General features: G+C 35.7%; 1 protein-coding gene across 1 annotated transcript in view; it reads left to right on the top strand.

The window, feature by feature from the left end:
* The window catches only part of COL1A2 (collagen type I alpha 2 chain), a 36915-nt gene that overhangs the window by 3241 nt on the left and 13643 nt on the right, over positions 1–20031 (top strand). Inside the window, exons 3-31 of the mRNA XM_010389521.2 lie at positions 582–596; positions 1276–1311; positions 2431–2523; positions 3825–3878; positions 6837–6881; positions 6974–7027; positions 7120–7173; positions 7481–7534; positions 7957–8010; positions 8525–8578; positions 10110–10154; positions 10447–10500; positions 10601–10645; positions 11036–11089; positions 11872–11970; positions 12114–12158; positions 12273–12371; positions 12793–12846; positions 12973–13080; positions 13455–13508; positions 13624–13722; positions 14635–14688; positions 15151–15249; positions 15655–15708; positions 16273–16326; positions 16479–16532; positions 16808–16861; positions 17821–17865; positions 19004–19102. Of these exons, the coding sequence (XP_010387823.1) occupies positions 582–596; positions 1276–1311; positions 2431–2523; positions 3825–3878; positions 6837–6881; positions 6974–7027; positions 7120–7173; positions 7481–7534; positions 7957–8010; positions 8525–8578; positions 10110–10154; positions 10447–10500; positions 10601–10645; positions 11036–11089; positions 11872–11970; positions 12114–12158; positions 12273–12371; positions 12793–12846; positions 12973–13080; positions 13455–13508; positions 13624–13722; positions 14635–14688; positions 15151–15249; positions 15655–15708; positions 16273–16326; positions 16479–16532; positions 16808–16861; positions 17821–17865; positions 19004–19102 (1782 nt within the window). The remainder of the gene's footprint in view (positions 1–581; positions 597–1275; positions 1312–2430; positions 2524–3824; positions 3879–6836; positions 6882–6973; positions 7028–7119; positions 7174–7480; positions 7535–7956; positions 8011–8524; positions 8579–10109; positions 10155–10446; positions 10501–10600; positions 10646–11035; positions 11090–11871; positions 11971–12113; positions 12159–12272; positions 12372–12792; positions 12847–12972; positions 13081–13454; positions 13509–13623; positions 13723–14634; positions 14689–15150; positions 15250–15654; positions 15709–16272; positions 16327–16478; positions 16533–16807; positions 16862–17820; positions 17866–19003; positions 19103–20031) is intronic.

The following is a 20031-nucleotide window of genomic DNA, read 5'->3' on the forward strand; positions in this document are numbered from 1 at the left end:
TTCCCTTGGCTACAGTGATGTCTTCTCTTGGAAGGGAAGAAGTTACATTAATATTGACCATCCTAGATTCCCAAGAAAATTGTGAAGAATTTTGATAGTCAAAACCTTTCTGGCAGCCTTAGAAAGTACCCACCCAATTTTCCAAAATAGGCGGGGCTACTGAATAAGACTAAGTTTATAAAATACTCTTAAGAAATATAGAGTAAATAATCCAATAGAAGTTTGAGTTTTAGGATCTGCTACTATGAAGCAGAAGATTTCACTGAGCTAGAGAATCTTTTCACTCCTTTGGAATCATTTGCAAAAGTGTTTATTGTTAACACATTCTTAGCTCGTGAATTGAATTTGAGGCATAATTACAGGTAAGTATTGATATGTACTTTTTGCTCTGTAGGTACATATTTTTATTTGATGTATTGGTAAAATTTTAAATTGTAGTTTGAAATATTAAACTAAGATAATAGTAAATGCATAAGGTAATGAATTGTGAAGGTATATTTGTTTACTACGCCAAAATGGAAGCTGTTTTAAAATATATATACAATTTTCTTCATAATAATCTTTGATTTATTCTTTTCTAGGAAACTGTAAGAAAGGTAAGAGTATAATACTTCTCCATAAATATCTAAAATTATCAGGGATAACTTATAATTTAACTAAATTTATAGTAGACTATGGAAGGAAAATATCAAAATTTTGCTCACATGAATATGCATTAGCTAAAGCATAAAATAAAGTAGCTTTGATGTTTAAGATAACAAAGTTTAATTATCTTCCAGAATCATCTGTAATTACATTTATGTGATACAAACTGGTGATTTACATACAAAAGGAAAAAAGAGACTTGTTTTTATTCTGGAGATGGAAGGCATATTATGTCAATTATAGGTAGTAAAAAAGTTTATTTTAAAGGGCTTTGACTATATAAATGTGCTGTTAAAAATGTAACAAAATGGTCATTTCATCTACAGTTATCATCTTATTCAAATGCTATGCATACTATTAACCTAATAGTTGAAGACTATAGCAGCTTCCAATCCCCCAGGTGAAAAAAATTACGTATAATTACAATTAAAAAATATACTTTTATCTATTGCATTGTGTCAATTTTTTATGTAGTATCTAATAACATTGTAGTTAGATCAGTCTTGCCAACTAATTATTATCAAGAATGATTTGCTTATTTACTGGAAATTACTTCTTAGGCATTTATTATTATCATTATTATTATTTTTTTAGGCATTTATTATTGTACTGTTTGTATCTTTTCTGTAGGGCCCAGCTGGAGATAGAGGACCACGTGGAGAAAGGGTGTGTAATTTTTGAACTATAAAGGGCTTTACCCCATATTTGAATAGCTATATATTAGAAACTATAGGAACTGGCAACTGGCAATTTATAAGAATATTATGTATCCAGATAATTGTACACCCCTTTAAACAGGTAATGCACTGCAGAAGAAGTGAATGAACATTATTACATATAATCAATATTTGTTTTAGGTCCGAATTACTGTTAAAAAAGAAAAACTGTTACAGTCATATTATTTGCATGGCCTACTTTCTTTGTAATTTACCCATCCAACATATGCATAATGAAAATGTATCTACCTACTACCACAGTCCTCTCTTTAACATATTTGGTTTGCTTTTGAAGTAAGATCCCTTAGGTAGCTTGGAAATAATAGTGAATTAGTAGTCAGTAACATGTTTCTCCGCTCAAATTCATACATGTACAAGTCAGGCTTACATTTTATTTGTGGCATTATTACATCTCCCTGCAATGCTTATTTGACGTTTATAACTATATGGTTTTGCATTATATAACACTTTTGCCAATATGTGAATACCTACATCTTGTATCTGTTAGGAAGTGGAGACTTACATGTATTCCACTCAAACAATTTATTAGAAATAGAATTATATCAGTTAATTATTTTAATAACACAAGTAGTTAATGATAGTAAATCTGCAGGATTTTCTATCCTATGATAAAGCAACCTTATTAACTGCCATATCAATTAATTTATTCACATGTAACATACCAAAACTATTGAATAAGTTTGTCACAGTCAGAGATCGGCAAATAAAAATACAATGTAAGTCCTTGTGCACTGTTAAACATGTGAAGCATACAGAACTATACATTTTGGCTATAATTTTTATATTTGAATACTGGAGCTTCAGTACGAATTAATATTCAATGGCTGAGATACTTCTTTAGGAAAGCTACCCTGTGATATCTTGAGAGTTATTAACCCTCTTTCTAAAATAGACTCATAAGTGAATGTCAACCAATGACAAATATAGTATATTAAATTTCCACCCTACTTGCACATAGAAAGGTCTGAACAACTGATCTTACCACATATAATTTTTAGGTTTCTATGGGGCCTGTCTAACCTGGCCTTATTCACTTTTTACATAACAGGGTCCACCAGGCCCCCCAGGCAGAGATGGTGAAGATGGTCCCACAGGCCCTCCTGGTCCACCTGGTCCTCCTGGCCCCCCTGGTCTTGGTGGGGTAAGGTGTCTTAAGTATTGCTAACTTTTAGCTAACTTTAGTTTCTCTCTGTTGAAAGAAGGCTTATTGTGGAATTTATTTTTAGCAGTTAAGGGATAATTGTTCTATTTGAAAATTAGTATATTTTATTTCATTTATTTAGTTTCTTCACTCAAGATTCTGCTTTACCTATTCTCTTTGTGAGCCCTTGTCAATTACAGGACTGGTCTTTGTGTGCGGTGAAGTTAGCTGTGGCCATCATTACCATTATTTAATTTGGAGATTTAATATCTTTTATCAGTAAGGCACAAATAAGAGGTGTTACATAATTAAAGAGTTTGATTAGATTGAACTACATAAGTGAAATCTCTGATCTTCAGCAATTTCACAAACATCGTACGCTTTTTATTCTCCTTGATTTGAAGTCTGCTGAACCAACATTCAAAGTGGTTTTAGGTTTAATTTGCTTGAAACTAATTTGAGAAAAGTACATTTCCCTTTTTCATTAATATCTTCTTTTAGCTTTATGTCTTTAACAATGGTATGAGTGCCAAATGGCCTCACTGCAGGAAGGAAAACATTTTGCTTAATTGGTTAGCACTATGAATCAGAAGCCTGATTCTAATACCCAACTGTATGCCAGTAAAATAAGACCTTTCTCCCCCAAAGATCTTATTATGATTGCTTATCTATGAAGGGCATTAAAAGGCAACTTCTTTAATAGAGCTACCACTATAAGAGAGATCTTTAACAGTAAAGTTATTACTGTGAACTAGTTTTTAAAAGTTTTATCTTCCAAGGGGCATTTTAATTTTAATTTTCCTCTAAACTTGAAAACTCTTTATATCCTTCCTGAAACTCAGGCAAGAAAAAGATCCCTTAGTCATTTTGTGTAGCTCCAGTGGGGAAGGGCAACAGGTGAAAATGCGAAGATGTCCTCTTGAGCTCTGTCTAATTTATCAGGACAGATAAATTAGTAACATTAAAAGGTTAGAAAGTTTCCCTTCCTCAGTGCAGAAGTAAAAGGTGGGAGTGAAGACACTGAGTTAAGGCAGAAGAAGGGATCAAAAAATAAAGTAGGGAAGTTCTCCATTTCAAAGAGATGTGGGCCAAGTTTTAAATGTGCAGCTCTCCTGACTTTTTAGGAATTTAGTTCAATATAGAATTTTAAACTAATAATTATATCAAAAACATCCCCCTCTTTTAAATAACAACAGAAAAATATTGACAAGTAAAATGAGAAAATGAACTACATGGCTAGTAACTAAAAAGATTTTATATATATATAATATATATATATATATTTGTTTTTACTCCTCTAGAACTTTGCTGCTCAGTATGATGGAAAAGGAGTTGGACTTGGCCCTGGACCAATGGTATGCTTATTTGTTTATCTTAGCCGAAAAATTTACTAAATAAAGAATTCATTATATGTCACATTTTACAATGCCATTTATTTAGCTACCTAAGTTAATACTCATACTTAGATCATATAAAAACAACTTTTTGTCTTCAAATTTATGAAAACATAAGTTAAGGAGTTCACTTTTCTTTACAAAAGTGCCTCATTAAGATAAGTCATATACTTATGCTCAAGAAATAATCTTTGTATATAGTAATCATAATTTGAGCAAATAAATTTAATTTAAAACAGTAATCACTGTGATTAATTTTTTAAATATTCTTTAGCATTGGTTAGAATTTCAAGCAACACTTAGAGACATAGAACTATTTATTAAGTTCTCTGAACTTGTTGGAAAGGATCAACAAGTTCTAGTCCAGCTAATTCATTTTAAATTGGGAGAGTTTAAGCCCTTTTCTCAAGGTCGTCCAGGTAACTAATGACATAATTAGAACTAGCTGCCAGACAAGATGTCTAATATTTGATGACATCATGGTTTATGCACCTAGTCCTTGAATAAACCACTCATTTAGTCAATGAATATTAATCAGGTACCTTCAATGGGCCCTAAACTGTATTAGGAACTGGGGAAATTACAAGGAATATGACAGATTCTGATCCTTCCTCAAGGCATTAACAATATAGGAAACATTTCTTTTTCTATATTTTGACAAAAATAAATTCTTTTTTAGTCTATTGATTGTAAATCAATATAGAATAGAGTGTGAGTAAAAATCTAGCATTTATGTCACTGAGTACAAATATTCAGCACCATACCCTATCAGTGGAGCACCGCTTAGAAACATTCCCAATATGATGATGATGATGATGATGACTATTAACAAATGAAGCTTCTAACAAGCATTAGAGATGTTGGAAGGGAAAAATGCTAATATGAGCATGCGAAATGTGTACTAGCATATATGAAATAGAGGGAAAAATTGCCGGAAGTCAAAGTGTTAGGTTGATTAGGCACTACAAAATTTAATGGATACACACACACATGCAATTTAGTGATTTGAATTAATTGTTTCAAAACTAAGGTATTTATCTGCCCAAAGTCAACATGGTCTTTAAAATGTAAATTTTACCTGGGCAGTGCACTTTTGAAGCTAGTGCTCTAGCTTCAAAAGAAGATGTTCTGCTGGAGCTAATGGCCCACAGTAAGCTAATATACTCTAAGGGTGAGATAATATTTTCTGTAAATTAGAACTCTCACTTGAGAAATAATGTACCTTTAATTGATGACTTCTAATTCCCTAATTTTTTCTGGTAATTTAAAATGTTCATATCTGAAATGAAAAAGTAGAGCATTTCTTTTGGCTTTGTTTATATTGGATATTTGAAATTAGTTGTTTCACCTAATGCTGGACATTAGTCAATTTTAAAGCAGTACATATATCTCAAGAAGAAGCAAAAGGGTGGAAAGTAAAGAGCCACTAACTGTCATTTTTAAAAAGCCCACTAAGCTGGGAAAATTAACATGGATTTCAGATTCCCCTGTTTTTGGAACATCTGTCTTGGGGGCATAAAGCAGAGTATTTTACTTTGAAATATCGGTGAAATGTAATTTAAACTTGCACATCCACACACATGCACAGACATATGTAATCAACAGATATGCGTTTCACAAATAGGGAAGATAGGCAGCAATAAAGTATTAGTATTAAATATAAAGTATTAAAATAATTCTCCATGTTGGAAAATCAATAACTATAAAACCCCACAGGGTTCTTCTCTGAATTAATGAGTAATCATACTGTCTCACAGCCTCCACGAAATACACTACATTTTATGTAAATGAAATTGTTGCAAATACATGAAAAAATAAACGAATATAATTAGAAATTCATGGTGTCAAAGAAAATTATTTTTTAACGTATGCCTAAAAAGCTATTGTGATTGAAAAGTGACAGTTTCTTTTAATGTTGGAGCAATTTCTAAAACCAAATGAATGATTCTTATAATTAAAATGACATACATTTTAAATAAAATCCATATTATTTCACTCTAGGCATTAATACAGTAGGGTAGATTTGACTGCAGAGTCTCCACGGCTGATACCATGAACAAATTACTTGAGACTGGTACATGAAATATTTTCAGCATTACGAGGAACAGACCCTACGGATGAGCTTACACAGACATTGATTACTGCAAAGAGGAGTCAAGAAAGTGTTTTCGGCGTATGAACTAGTAACAGTCTCTTTTACCCTACTTTTGTGCTACAGAAAGAACAAAGGGAAAAACAATCTTCCATCATTTGGGCCATATTTTCAACAATAATATAATATAATAGACTTTTCCAGAAGGCTGTTTCAATAATATTTTATTTTTCCTTCACCCCTTATTACATCCACTTTTGTTTGACATTTTCATCAGTCACCAATAACCCTTAGAGGAGCGATAAGGTTATAACAAACTTCCCTTTAATCGTTAAGAAGGACTTTTGATTCTTTTCAATTTGTGTCCATTGTGGCAATAAAAATACCAATTTCTTAGCTAAATATGACATAGGAAGATGACATATGATCAAAAAAATCCAAATGGAAACGCTTCATCTGCTGCATATAAGACAATTGTATATTCTGCACTTGTGTAAAGACTGATTCACTTCATTGCATCAGAACAATCTCAATACGCCCAATCGTGCACAAGTTTAAGGAACCTATGACTGTCCCATCTAATTTTTACTGATTTCTATTGATTTGGATTGGGAGAAAAGGAAAAGCAAAAGGACAGAACTAGTGCAAGAAGCTTGAGTCCTTAAATTCTTCCTCGCGAGAAATAAAAACTATGGAATAAAACCACAACAATTCTGTTTGTCCATCACAAAATGTCTATGGCACTGCTAAGTTGGTCATATCTGATGCCAGCCAACACCATGACCACTTATCAGTGCTAACTATTTATATATCTCTTTTCTTTACAGGGTTTAATGGGACCTAGAGGCCCTCCTGGTGCAGCTGGAGCCCCGGTAAGTAGTGAAAGTTTATAATGCCTCTTATCCAAAAAGACAGAGTATTAAGAAATAAAGGCTTAGAGTATGACATTCTTTTCTTCTTTTAGGGCCCTCAAGGTTTCCAAGGACCTGCTGGTGAGCCTGGTGAACCTGGTCAAACTGTGAGTACATTTTTCCACCTTTGTGATCAGTTTCTTTCCTGGGAGTTTATGAATGTAACCTTAATGAAACGATGGGTCTCTCATTTTCTTAGGGTCCTGCAGGCGCTCGTGGTCCAGCTGGCCCTCCTGGCAAGGCTGGTGAAGATGTAAGTATTTACTCTTAAGCACTTTCAAAATGCTATTTAAATACTCTTGCCTCAAAAAGATTTTCTAGATTCAAATTAAGTGTTCTGCCAAAAGCTGAATATGCCTGAAATAACTCTTAACATATGGGAAATGATATTTTAATGAAACATTAACTAACCTGCTTATGTTAAGGGAAATATTAAATATGTATATGGATCTATATTTTTATGTGATAACTTTCTCCCCTTTTGTAAAAACCAAGATTTCCCCCGTTTTGTCTGATAGTTTACCAAGAAGAAGTTGACTGTACGATGTTTTCATGTTTAGGGTCACCCTGGAAAACCCGGACGACCTGGTGAGAGAGGAGTTGTTGGACCACAGGTGAGACTTTTTACATTGGTAGATAGCACAAACATCATAGGCCTATAAGATAGTTGCTAAAACTAGCATCAATCTAAATGACAACATAGGTGTCACCCAAACTTATGACACGAATCAGAGGCATCTAACAAAGAAAAGAGCCTAGTAAAAAAAAAAAAAAAATGCATATACATTTTATTCATGCAAATAATGGAATACTAATGACAGCAAGCATACTATAAGCAACTAAATTGTGTTTTCTACAAACACCATATTCTTAGTTACATTAGAGTAAGTTAATTTGTCATTCCATGCTTAAAGGTATACTATACTTTGATTCAAAGCTTGAACTTTGATGAGAATAAATACTTTGGAGGGAAGAAGTAACTGTGTTTTTATTTATGGTAAAACATTATTCACCATCTTCTCCATTTCTTTCTAAGGGTGCTCGTGGTTTCCCTGGAACTCCTGGACTTCCTGGCTTCAAAGGCATTAGGGTAAGCACATTCTTTACTCAGATGAGAGAAAATGCCTATTAATTTTTGGAAAAAACTCAAGTATGTTTAAAATCTTGGGTGACATATATTCACTTTCAAATTCCTGGAGTTTGCCAAAGGGAAGAAAGAGTTAACGAGTCAGATTTCTTGAAAGTAAAGTGGGGTGCAATTTTTTCAGTCTGTTCGTAGTGACCAAAAAACAGGCTCACTACAGAGAAAATCATATGGAACACATATTATTTATTATTTACAACCATCTGAAAATCATAAAATTATTAAGGATGGAAAAGAGGTGAGAGAGCACCTAGTCCTCCATCCTTCTCTCTCAATGGCAGGAAAGTTAAGTGACCTATCTAGGGCAATAGACTAAGTTTGCTGGGACCTAGAACACTGGACTTCTTTCTACTGCAGCAGACAAGATTCACCCAGGAGAGATTAACGGCAAAGATATACAATTGTTATTTGACCAAACACTATCATGGAACAGTATTCTATAATAAGGCTTGCCTTTCAGGGACACAATGGTCTAGATGGATTGAAGGGACAGCCCGGTGCTCCTGGTGTGAAGGTAAATATTAAATTAGAAGCACTGTTTTTAAGCACTTGATTGAAATTCCCCATGACCTCCAAAAAAGTATATTATACTGAAGATTACCCATATTCTAAAAAGTTTTTTTTCTTTTCTGTACTTCAAATCCCTCAATGATGGGGACCATGAGAGTCTGTGACAAAAGGTCAATTATTAATATTTATTTAATTCAATGTCTATTAAACAATTGAGACAAAAATAATATTAATAGTTTCTTCTTCCATTTTCTTTCCTCCCTCTGTAATTTCAGTGTCTCTCTGCAGCCAAAATAAAAGTAAATAAACATGTTATTAGAGATTAGAACACTCTATTATTTTAAACTGTAAATTCTCCTTTGCCACACACTAATTAGATAGGTACATTCATGTCACTATACACTTTTCAACCTCCTTCCTGTGATTTCTCTGTGCACACTCAAAAAATTTTTAATTAGGTAATTAAAGTCTCAGAAGTGTGTTATCTCTTGGCTAGGCTCTCCTCTGACAGCGTTTTCAACTATAAAATGTTCTCTTTCCTATTAAGGAGATAATGTGATATTAAAGTGAATACCAACGTAATTACAAATTAATGAGTAACGAATACTAGCGGGACCAGAAATGAACATGAATATGGAGAATCTGTTCTAACTTTCCAGCTGCCACACAAATGGATAAGGTCAAACTCATTCTCCCAAGAGCCCGATATAACAGCTCAGACTACTAATCACTGTATCATAAAATGTTAGAGCTGCAAGGAGCTTTGGAGACCCCCTCATTTTGCAGAGGTGGGAAACTGAGGCTTAGTGAGAGCCATTGACCTGCCCGAAGTCACACATCTAGAGGTTAGAAAGTCATAGGCTAGAAATGATCACCCCCTGCCATTTCAATGCTTATTCCCAAATAATAGACTTCACATAGAATCCTGGAAATGAAGGGTCCTTATGAGGTCTCTTAAACCATATTTCCCCTATATCTACATCAGATTATTTTTAAGAAAACTTCTTTTACATGTGCCATAGTATTAAATCCCACTACTACTACTAGTACCCTGGTTTTTACTCAGGATAAGAATATAGATTGGAAATAAACATGATAGCTCTAAAAAATATTATGAAGCTTCAATTTTTCATGCACATTTTATGAAAGTGGTAACACTGAGTGTTCAAAACAACTTTAAAGAGGATAAATATGGTTACACTGAAAGTAAATTTATCCTTCACCGTCTCTTTTTATGACATTGTTTCTAATATATAATTGATATCCAGAATCTAAGGGAGAAATTGGGGAGGAGGTACACCCAAATAACCACATTTCCTTAGAACCTGGACATGTGGTACTATCTGAATAAAAACTCATGTTAGCACATTTTAAAATCTGTGTGTCTGGCATAATTGAAAAACAATCTATATGTGTAAGAAATGTTACGAAATATATGAATGGTTCAAAGTGAAAAAATAGGGTAAAATTGAACTATCAGGAAAAATAATTGTTACATTTAATGAACAAAAACTTAATTCTTCTTCTCCATGTAGGGTGAACCTGGTGCCCCTGGTGAAAATGGAACTCCAGGTCAAACAGTAAGTATTGACTACCTCATTGTAAATTTAAATGTGTACACTCTTTGTGAGATGGAACTTCTTTAATGTTCTTGCTAATCACTGTATTCTTCAGCATTGTATTCTTTGATATTTTTCTAATAGCCTTCTGATACTTAAAAGAAATCCATTACTGTTTAGTTGGAATTAGAAGGCAACTTATTTATTTTTAGTGTTATTCTTGTACAGGTTGGAAATTGAACAAAGCAAATGATGCCTGTGACTTTTTTTAAATTAGCATTCTGGATTTTATTGAAAATATTTCTGCTTCTAGGGAGCCCGTGGGCTTCCTGGTGAGAGAGGACGTGTTGGTGCCCCTGGCCCTGCTGTAAGTGCTTCCATTTCTGTTCAGTTTCATCCTTTTAAAAAATCTTCTAATGGCTGTCATTTAAGTTTCCACCTGATCTTCCTCTTTATTTTCTTCCTAGGGTGCCCGTGGCAGTGATGGAAGTGTGGGTCCCGTGGGTCCTGCTGTAAGTTTTGACACTGGGGAATTTGAAAGGAGTTGAGAATGTGGGGTGGGAGCTGTCTTCTTCATTAATCTCTTATGAAATAGCATCATTTCAGACACTTTACCAAACCTTCTGTGAGGTCTTTTGAAGGCTCCATTTATACGTAGTGTAAGCCATTTATAAGTACCTGAACTTTTGATTGATGTATAAAGCAAAATCTCCCCACCCTGGATACCATGAATGTCTTGCCTTTGATGAGATCCTAATGACAACAGACTGGCTGTCAGTTTTTTTTCTTTACTAATATAAATAGTGTCATGCCACTGTAAGCAACTTCGATCTTCTGCCATTTTTATTGTTTTCTTAATTTACTTGGAGGAAATTTCTTACCACCTTCTGCTTTGATTTCAGGGTCCCATTGGGTCTGCTGGCCCTCCAGGCTTCCCAGGTGCCCCTGGTCCCAAGGTAAAAACACTGGTGATCATTGTCACTACTTTATAAACTTTTTACTGTGATGTGAAAGATTGGAACTGTGTTTGCAGATAGAGAGATAATTACAAAACAATTACCTTAATTATTGCTTCCCTTCAAAATGGACATAGAATGACCTGTTTTCTCACTCTACATTTGAAGTAGATCGTTTCTCTGCACTGTACACTGTACACTGTGCCCATCGATATAGATGGCAACATGGAAATTGATTCTCCCAAGTTAGTTAGGACTGACTGAAAACCGGAGTCAATCACAGAGGGACAAAAGGAGAGGGAAGGTAGTAACAGTAGCCAAGATGGCAGAACCAGGCAAGGAAAATAGGAAACCAAACTCAAAATCTTGTTGTAATAAAACAGATAAGAAAAGTAATTGCAATTTTCATAAAACTTGGCATCTTAAAAACAGATATGGGCCGGGCACGGTGGCTCACGCCTGTAATCCCAGCACTTTGGGAGGCCGAGGCGGGCAGATCACGAGGTCAGGAGATCCAGACCACAGTGAAACCCCGTCTCTACTAAAAATACAAAATATTAGCCGGGCGCGGTGGTGGGCGCCTGTAGTCCCAGCTACTTGGGAGGCTGAGGCAGGAGAATGGCGCGAACCCGGGAGGCGGAGCTTGCAGTGAGCCGAGATCACGCCACTGTACTCCAGCCTGGGCAACAAAGCTAGACTCCGTCTCAAAAAAAAAAAAAAAAAAACAGATACGCGGTTTCATTATTTGCTGGTTAAATCCTTGGTTTAATTTCCTCTTTTAGGGTGAAATTGGAGCTGTTGGTAACGCTGGTCCTGCTGGTCCCGCCGGTCCCCGCGGTGAAGTGGGTCTTCCAGGCCTCTCCGGCCCGGTTGGACCTCCTGTAAGTAACCGTTGTCTTTAACCTTTATTGAGTAGAAGAAAACGAAGGTGGAGTAGGGAGAAGAAGAAGAATCAAGGTGGGGTCAAAGAAGAACAGAAATATTCCAATTAACTGATATCCTTCTCTTTCCCTTTTCCTCATAGGGTAATCCTGGAGCAAACGGCCTCACTGGTGCCAAGGGTGCTGCAGTGAGTATATCTGTGTAGCTAAAATGTGCTGCTATGATTTTAAAGGCATTTAATGTGTACTGCCTCTACAGCCCATCACCTCCCTAATGGACCACACTGCATTTTCCTTCATAGGGCCTTCCCGGTGTTGCTGGGGCTCCTGGCCTCCCTGGACCCCGCGGTATTCCTGGCCCTGTTGGTGCTGCTGGTGCTACTGGTGCCAGAGGACTTGTTGTAAGTGGTCATGACTGTGGTTCTCATCATCCTGAAATACCAACTCTGCCATCATTTCATTACTATCTAGACTTCCACTTGTAGTTTTATTATTCCTATTTTTCTCTTCCTTAGCGTTTTTAGTTTATATTTCTTATGTAAGTGCATGTATGCACACTCCCGTCTGCTATTTGCACACAGACACCCCCCTCCTGTTATCTTCGATCATTACCTCAAGGTAAATGAGGCAAAGTCCTACAATATCAGTTTTGTCCCTTTGACCAATACCATTCCCCTGTAGGCAACTTAAATATGAACTGGGTACATTTCTTAGATAACTTGAGCTTCTCTTTACCTTGACCCACAAATATTCTAAGAGATTTGTCTGCAAGAGAGTTTCAACATGTTTGTCATTTGACCACTGTTCTCTATTGAACCCTAGGGTGAGCCTGGTCCAGCTGGCTCCAAAGGAGAGAGCGGTAACAAGGGTGAGCCCGTAAGTAGCTCTATCATCACAATTTTATAAAGTTAATTGTTTTTTTTTAATTCCAGTTTCTCCAGCTGGACATAGTATAAAAATTATTTTTTTACTCCCTCTTCTTTTGTTCTTTTCATTAAACAGGGCTCTGCTGGGCCCCAAGGTCCTCCTGGTCCCAGTGGTGAAGAAGGAAAGAGAGGCCCTAATGGGGAAGCTGGATCTGCTGGCCCTCCAGGACCTCCTGGGCTGAGAGTAGGTTTCAAATGCTCCCAACATCCAAACACACCGAAGGCAGATTATGACACCCCTTCATTGGGAATTGGTCAAAATTACTGACTGTGTTTTCTTAGGCAAAAAAAAAAAAAAAGAAAAAAAAAAAAGCATCTGCTTTCCGTCTGCCTTATTAAATCAGTGACTCTCAATTTAATATGTTATAAAATGGCCTGGAAACAATGTTGACCTACTTTTGCAGGATGCTCATCTAAGAATTCCTCTAGGGGTTGGGTGAAGTGTTTTGGCTTGGTTTGTGTCTGTATCTCCCCTGTAAGGAGATCATGCTATTTTAACAAACTCTACCTTATCAAAGTCCAGAGATTTCTTTAATTCCCTCATGTACTTTCTTGCAGGGTGGTCCTGGTTCTCGTGGTCTTCCTGGAGCTGATGGCAGAGCTGGCGTCATGGTAAGCTGTCCATCACTTACTTCCCAGAAAGGAACTTGATGCTTCTCGTGGTGGGTGTGTCATCAGCTTTAGCATCCTCCTCTATCTCTTCTTTTTTCTTTTTTCTTTTGAATAGGGCCCTCCTGGTAGTCGTGGTGCAAGTGGCCCTGCTGGAGTCCGAGGCCCCAATGGAGATGCTGGTCGCCCTGGGGAGCCTGGTCTCATGGGACCCAGAGTAAGTTTCAGACTGATTCTGAGCAAATCACACCTGGCATTACTTCCTTCTTTAAGGGGTTGGTTAATATTGAAGATAACAATAAAAACATCAAAAGTAAATTTGTTAGTAGTCTTACTGACAGTTGCATTTTTAACTTTATCAAAGCTCAGTAGATATTTTCATGTATTTAATTAGTTCATACATTTTCTATTTATTACTTGATACAATGGCTATGAGGTTTTTGGAAGAACAGATCTATTTTAATATATCCAAATTAGGTTGGTTCTCCTATCAGCATGAATCTTTTATCTTAATTTGTGAGTTCTATATAAGGTGTTCATGAAATGTATTAGGACTATACATTATTCGTTTATTAGATTCATAAGTGAAGTCATTTTCCCAGCAATCACAAAGTGCTATAATGTATTCAGCATCACACTGGCTCTGAAGAAATAACCTCTAGGTCCATAGACACACTAATCCATAGCAATAGAGTAATTTTTTGCCTCCATTATCTCTTATGGGTGAATATCAACTGTAATTGTATCATAAACAAGCAATAGGAACACCAAATATAGCAATAAGGAATCCACTTTGGAAATTGCTTGCTAAAAGTATTAGTTTTTCTATTCTGAGGTAAATAACGTGATACATTTTGCCCATATAGCATGTTGCTTAACAGTTTCTTGAGATATCTATAAATGGGTGAGTTGCACTAAATTTCTGTCAAAGGAAAGCCAAAAAAAAAATAGATGAAAAATTTCAGAACTCTTCACACTTCCCAGCTAGTGGCTAATATTCCTAATGATTTACTCTAGGCGACAAACAAAAAGTGGAGGGAAAAAGTGCCTTTGTTAGACTTCAGTTAATCTGAGGCTTGAGTATGTAAGTTAAAGTGCCAATATAGAAGCATCCTCATTTATTTTATAGGGTCTTCCTGGTTCCCCTGGAAATATCGGCCCCGCTGGAAAAGAAGGTCCTGTCGTAAGTATAGCTCCTTTTCCATTATATTTTCAAGGACACTTATTGCACCCTTACAAGTCTATTTTGTGGCTTATTTATACATGAACACATTGAAAATAAATATCAGACACATATATCATCTGGGAATGCAGAGTAATAGATTGTAATTATGGAGTCCAAATGAATGCAGGACTGAAAGCAGAGCAGGGCAGAGAAAAACATGGCAGGGAAAATTGAAACAGGTGACAAGGGGATGACAAGAGAAGGAAACGAGGGAAATTGCGTACATACGAGATTGAATTGGCTATGTGTGTACCGACATCCTCGTTAGAAAAGGAAAATGGATTCATAATTTATTGACGCTTTATACAAGAAGCTCTATGCATTCAGAAAACTATTCTGTTTCATCCATGGCAGCATCATAAGCTTGAGGTTGTAAGAATATGTTGATGCTGAGTAAACTTCAAATAACTCTGCTTTCAGGGCCTCCCTGGCATCGATGGCAGGCCTGGCCCAATTGGCCCAGCTGGAGCAAGAGGAGAGCCTGGCAACATTGGATTCCCTGGACCCAAAGGCCCCACTGTAAGAATCATCACAACTTTCTTACCCTCAGCACTTTTTGTGGCCACATTTTACCAAACTCTAGTATTTCTCTCCTGTGAATCAGTCCAGTCTCAGGGAGTTTCCTTTCAACACAGGAAAACTGCAGGCCACTATCACATTAAAAGTTTACCTCCAGTGTATTCTTATATCCCTGCTGAAAATCCATCTCCTGAGCCCCATGCTTCCACAGACACAGGGACATCTTACTGTACATGGAGCTGCATGGTGATGGATCATCCTTAGATAACAGAATCCACAGACTAGAGATCTCAAAAGAACACAAAAACAAGCAGGAAATCAACATTCCAAAATCATCATGGTTAATTTGACATTAAATGTATAAGGCTGTTTTTTGTTTTGTTTTGTTTTTCATTTTTTCTATAGGGTGATCCTGGCAAAAACGGTGATAAAGGTCATGCTGGTCTTGCTGGTGCTCGGGTAGGTGCTACCTTGTGTACACATCTATTCACATAGCATTCATCTAAGAACTACACTTTTTTTTTTTTTTTTTTTACATCATCTGATATCATTTTGTCACTTTCTTTTCAAGATGGCATCCCCAGGGGTCCTTTTACCATCATAAAATGCCTTTTTTAAAAACCAAATTTATAAAACAGTGAGCAAAAACAAATCAGAATATACATTAGGTCAAAAATACAGAAGCCCTTGGCTTTTGTTTTATTCATTTTGTAATTAAAAGGGTATGAATATGTAGTAGCATTCTCTGGCCTTTATAAATTGCCTTGTATCTGCATATTTTGCTTGATTCATATCAAAAGTTAGTAGGCAAACCCATAAACATATATACCTACTATGTACCCACACAAATTAAAAATTTTAAATGTTTGTAGGCAGTATTTGGGCTTTGGTAGGAACCCACAATGAGTTTAATTCATGCTGAAATGACAAACTTGTTTTAAGGAAGTAATACATGAGGCTTTGAGACATCTTAAACTACCTGGCTTAAAGGTAACCATCGGCCTTTCTGTTAAACATTTTTAGGGTGCTCCAGGTCCCGATGGAAACAATGGTGCTCAGGGACCTCCCGGACCACAGGTGAGTATTTCTCCCACTCTTGTGCTCTTCTGCACTAGAATGTGTATAGTCTCTCAAACTGACCATCTCCATTTTTCAATCCAAAAGTTATATAGCTAGACAACAGTGGTGACATACGTTGCTATTTATGCTCTCTTTCCTGTCACTTTCAGGGTGTCCAAGGTGGAAAAGGTGAACAGGGTCCCGCTGGTCCTCCAGGTTTCCAGGTAAGTCAACTCAAACATACACAATACTGCCTTTGGTCAGCCTATTCAGCTGTAAATCACCATACCATACCTCTCTCCTCCACCACAATAAACATGATTTCAGGACCAAAGCAAAGAAAGGTGCATTTTTTTCAAACTAACTTCTGTGTAATGCTTTAATAACATACAGTCATGCTCATATTGATATTTGGTAGTCACCACCCTGAAACTCAATTATTAGCACATCTCCTGAACATAGCCATAGGATTGAGATTTGTATTTCTTTTCATTTTTAGGGTCTGCCTGGCCCCTCAGGGCCAGCTGGTGAAGCTGGCAAACCAGGAGAAAGGGTGAGTAAAACAAGTAATAGTAAGTGGTAACTACTAAACTTGAGAATTTCCCCCTGTTTAATACCCCACTGCTATGCAATTATAATATGTAAAAGAAAATTTCATATTTCATATGTTAATGATAGTGTTTTACATATGTTGGTGCTGATGGAGAGAAAGAGCCAAATTACTTTAGTTCTGATTACTTTGTTTTACAGATTTAATGAAACATCACCTTATGAAAGTAAAATCTATCAATGAATATTTTATTTAATAGCCTTACTTTTTGTATTATTCTTGATAACATTAAGATACAGATTATTTCCTTCCCCATAGTGAAAAAGTAAATGCACAATTTTCAATCAAACTAGATCCTGAAAAATTGCTTTTATATTTTTCTTGGCATTCAGACATGACACTGCTATCCACAATCAGGGCATGAGTTCTGAGTCATTTTCTCTCTAATTGTGATGAATGTGCCTCAATTTAGTTACATTCTGTGGCCTGGTCTCCTTTATCAAGAGTGGGGCACATTAAGGAGACAGCTGGTCAGTGATAAAAGAGATACACTTGGGTATACAATTAACTAGGTAATGTACAGAATATGATAATTTCTCTTAAGAAGACGGTCTGTCATATAGCTAAAAATAGGCAACGTCTAATATTATTCATTATTATTTATCTTTTTATTGAATGAAACAGTCTGTTTTGTCACTTTTTAAAAAAGCAATAAACTAAGTAATGGGAAACAATTTTTTTGATACCAAGTTCTGGGATGGATACATTTTTGTCACCAATAAAATTCTCTCTTTCTGTATCTTTCCATACTAAAAGTTGTTCTTATTAGCCTGTGTACTTATGCACTCACGTAAATAGTGCCAGCTTTATTTCACTCTTTCAAAATTTTTCAAATATCTTAATCATAAGTGAATTTAGAGATCACACACAAATTTCATGCTTTATTCTCATCCTTTGTTTAGGGTCTCCATGGTGAGTTTGGTCTCCCTGGTCCTGCTGGTGCAAGAGTAAGTGTTACTTCATTACTTTCATAAACTCTAGCAATGTGTTATAAAAAGTAGTAGTGCTTTCTCCTTAAAGCCACTGATGACCCTGCAACAAGTCTCTGATGCTCTTCTACAGTCAGATGTAATCTGTAGAGAGAATTAGATTTCTAAGTTGGTAGTGGAATTTTTTGTTTCATTGCTCATATTTCCTATCCAATAATTACATAGTTATAAGAAACATACATAAATCAATATATATATGTTATCATCAGTGATTTATATAGACAACTATGCTACATTTGTGACAGTGGCTCAACTTGAGCTAAGGAAAAATAATCTTACTAAGATCTAAAGTTAATTTTGGCAATGTGTGTTGATGTTCAAAGCCTAAAGCCGAAATTATGAGTAGTCATATAAAGAAAAAAATACTTAGTTTCTCTGTGGGTATTAGCATCACTGAAACAATTAATCTGCCCTGAAAGGATTCCATCATGTCACTAGTTAACACATGTGTAGAAAGCTCAAAGAACCAACTTATAACAAGGTCCTTTGAAACAGATACAATGTGGACCTATGTGATAAATATTTTGGGCTACAGAATGCTATGTTCTAGTGATATTTAGATGTAAATTGGGAGATACTTAGATAGACATAGATTATATATACAAATACATGTATCAAATATAATATATATGAATATTATAACTGTTACATCATTATTACACAAGGTTATAAAAAGGGGGCACAGATAGGAGAATATCTGATCTTATCTACATCTGCCATTGCTATTCAACTAAAATGACACAATCTTTTCCTTTGAATAATACGCATAACTGGCATCTGTTTTTACCTATGGATTTATCACAGAAAAGACTCCCCCAAAAAGGGGAATGAATTGCAAAAGTTGGATATTATACTCTAGAAGCAACAAATTCTGGAGTTGTAGTCATGGGACATTAGAGCTAAATGACACTTCAGAGAATATCTCATCAATCTCTTCATTTTACTAGTGGAGAAATTAGGAACAAAAGAAATTTTAATTTGCTAACAAATGCAGAAGCAAGGCTCAGAAGCTACACAACTGTAAACTCTCATATGTAAAATAGTATCACTGAAAGTGATGAATGGTGCAACACTTCTTCTAATCGCTTTTCTCCAGGGGGAACGCGGTCCCCCAGGTGAGAGTGGTGCTGCCGGTCCTACTGGTCCTATTGGAAGCCGAGGTCCTTCTGGACCCCCAGGGCCTGATGGAAACAAGGTAAAATCTTATGTCTTATATATTGCTTGTTTGGCCCAGTCTGCCTAGAATAAGTAGACCCTTTAAATAGAAAGATAATTGCTTTTCAGATTTTTATTTATTTCCTGTTCTGTGATGACTTCCCTCTCAGTAAAAAGCAATCTGATTCCAGGGACCTGAATTATTCTAAGCAAGCAAACAATAGGGAGAACTGTGGGGGAAATTCTGTGTTCCCCAAACATAAATGAATTAGTATGGGTTGTCACTCTTTTCTCATCACACTGTTTATACTTTTAATCTAGAAATATTGTATACATTGGACATTATTTTCAGAGAAAAAAACTTTTTATCTTCTTAACATCTCATCCCACAGAGTAAAATTTCAAAAAGTAGTCTGAATTTTAATAATAAGAGTTTATGATGATGAAAATTCATTGTGCAATACATTCACATCAAAAATTTGTCTGGAAATTTGTGTTCCAAAAATAGAATCTGTGGTTTTGATTTTAAAATAGATTTAATATACATTCCTGAAAAAGAGGTTACCTTAACCACAACAAAAAGAAGAGAACTCATATTATTTTAATTCTTAACTCTAGGGAAAAAGCGTAAACATCAGTTGCAAAAAGCTATTTTAGTGTATGGAAGGATGTTCTTGGGAAAAAAATAAAAACATAAGAGGGAGAGAGGAAATAAAGAAACTTTGGTTTTGTGAGGTAGTACTTTCAAAGGGATCTATTTATCTCAGAAGCTAGTCAACAGGTTTTAAGTATGTGGAATTGTAGGGTTTTATATGAAAATGGAAGATACAGTCTTTACTCTGAAGGAGATTAAAACATAAACATCTCCTCAACTGACAGGGTCTCTTTCCATGTTTTCTATCCGGGCTAAGAGACTTATCCTTGAAAAATGTCTGTGGGTAAACATTTTTTACTCTCTGCTTCCCATTG

Source organism: Rhinopithecus roxellana, chromosome 6 (genome assembly GCF_007565055.1).
Source record: "Rhinopithecus roxellana isolate Shanxi Qingling chromosome 6, ASM756505v1, whole genome shotgun sequence".
Taxonomy (NCBI): Eukaryota; Metazoa; Chordata; class Mammalia; order Primates; family Cercopithecidae; genus Rhinopithecus; species Rhinopithecus roxellana.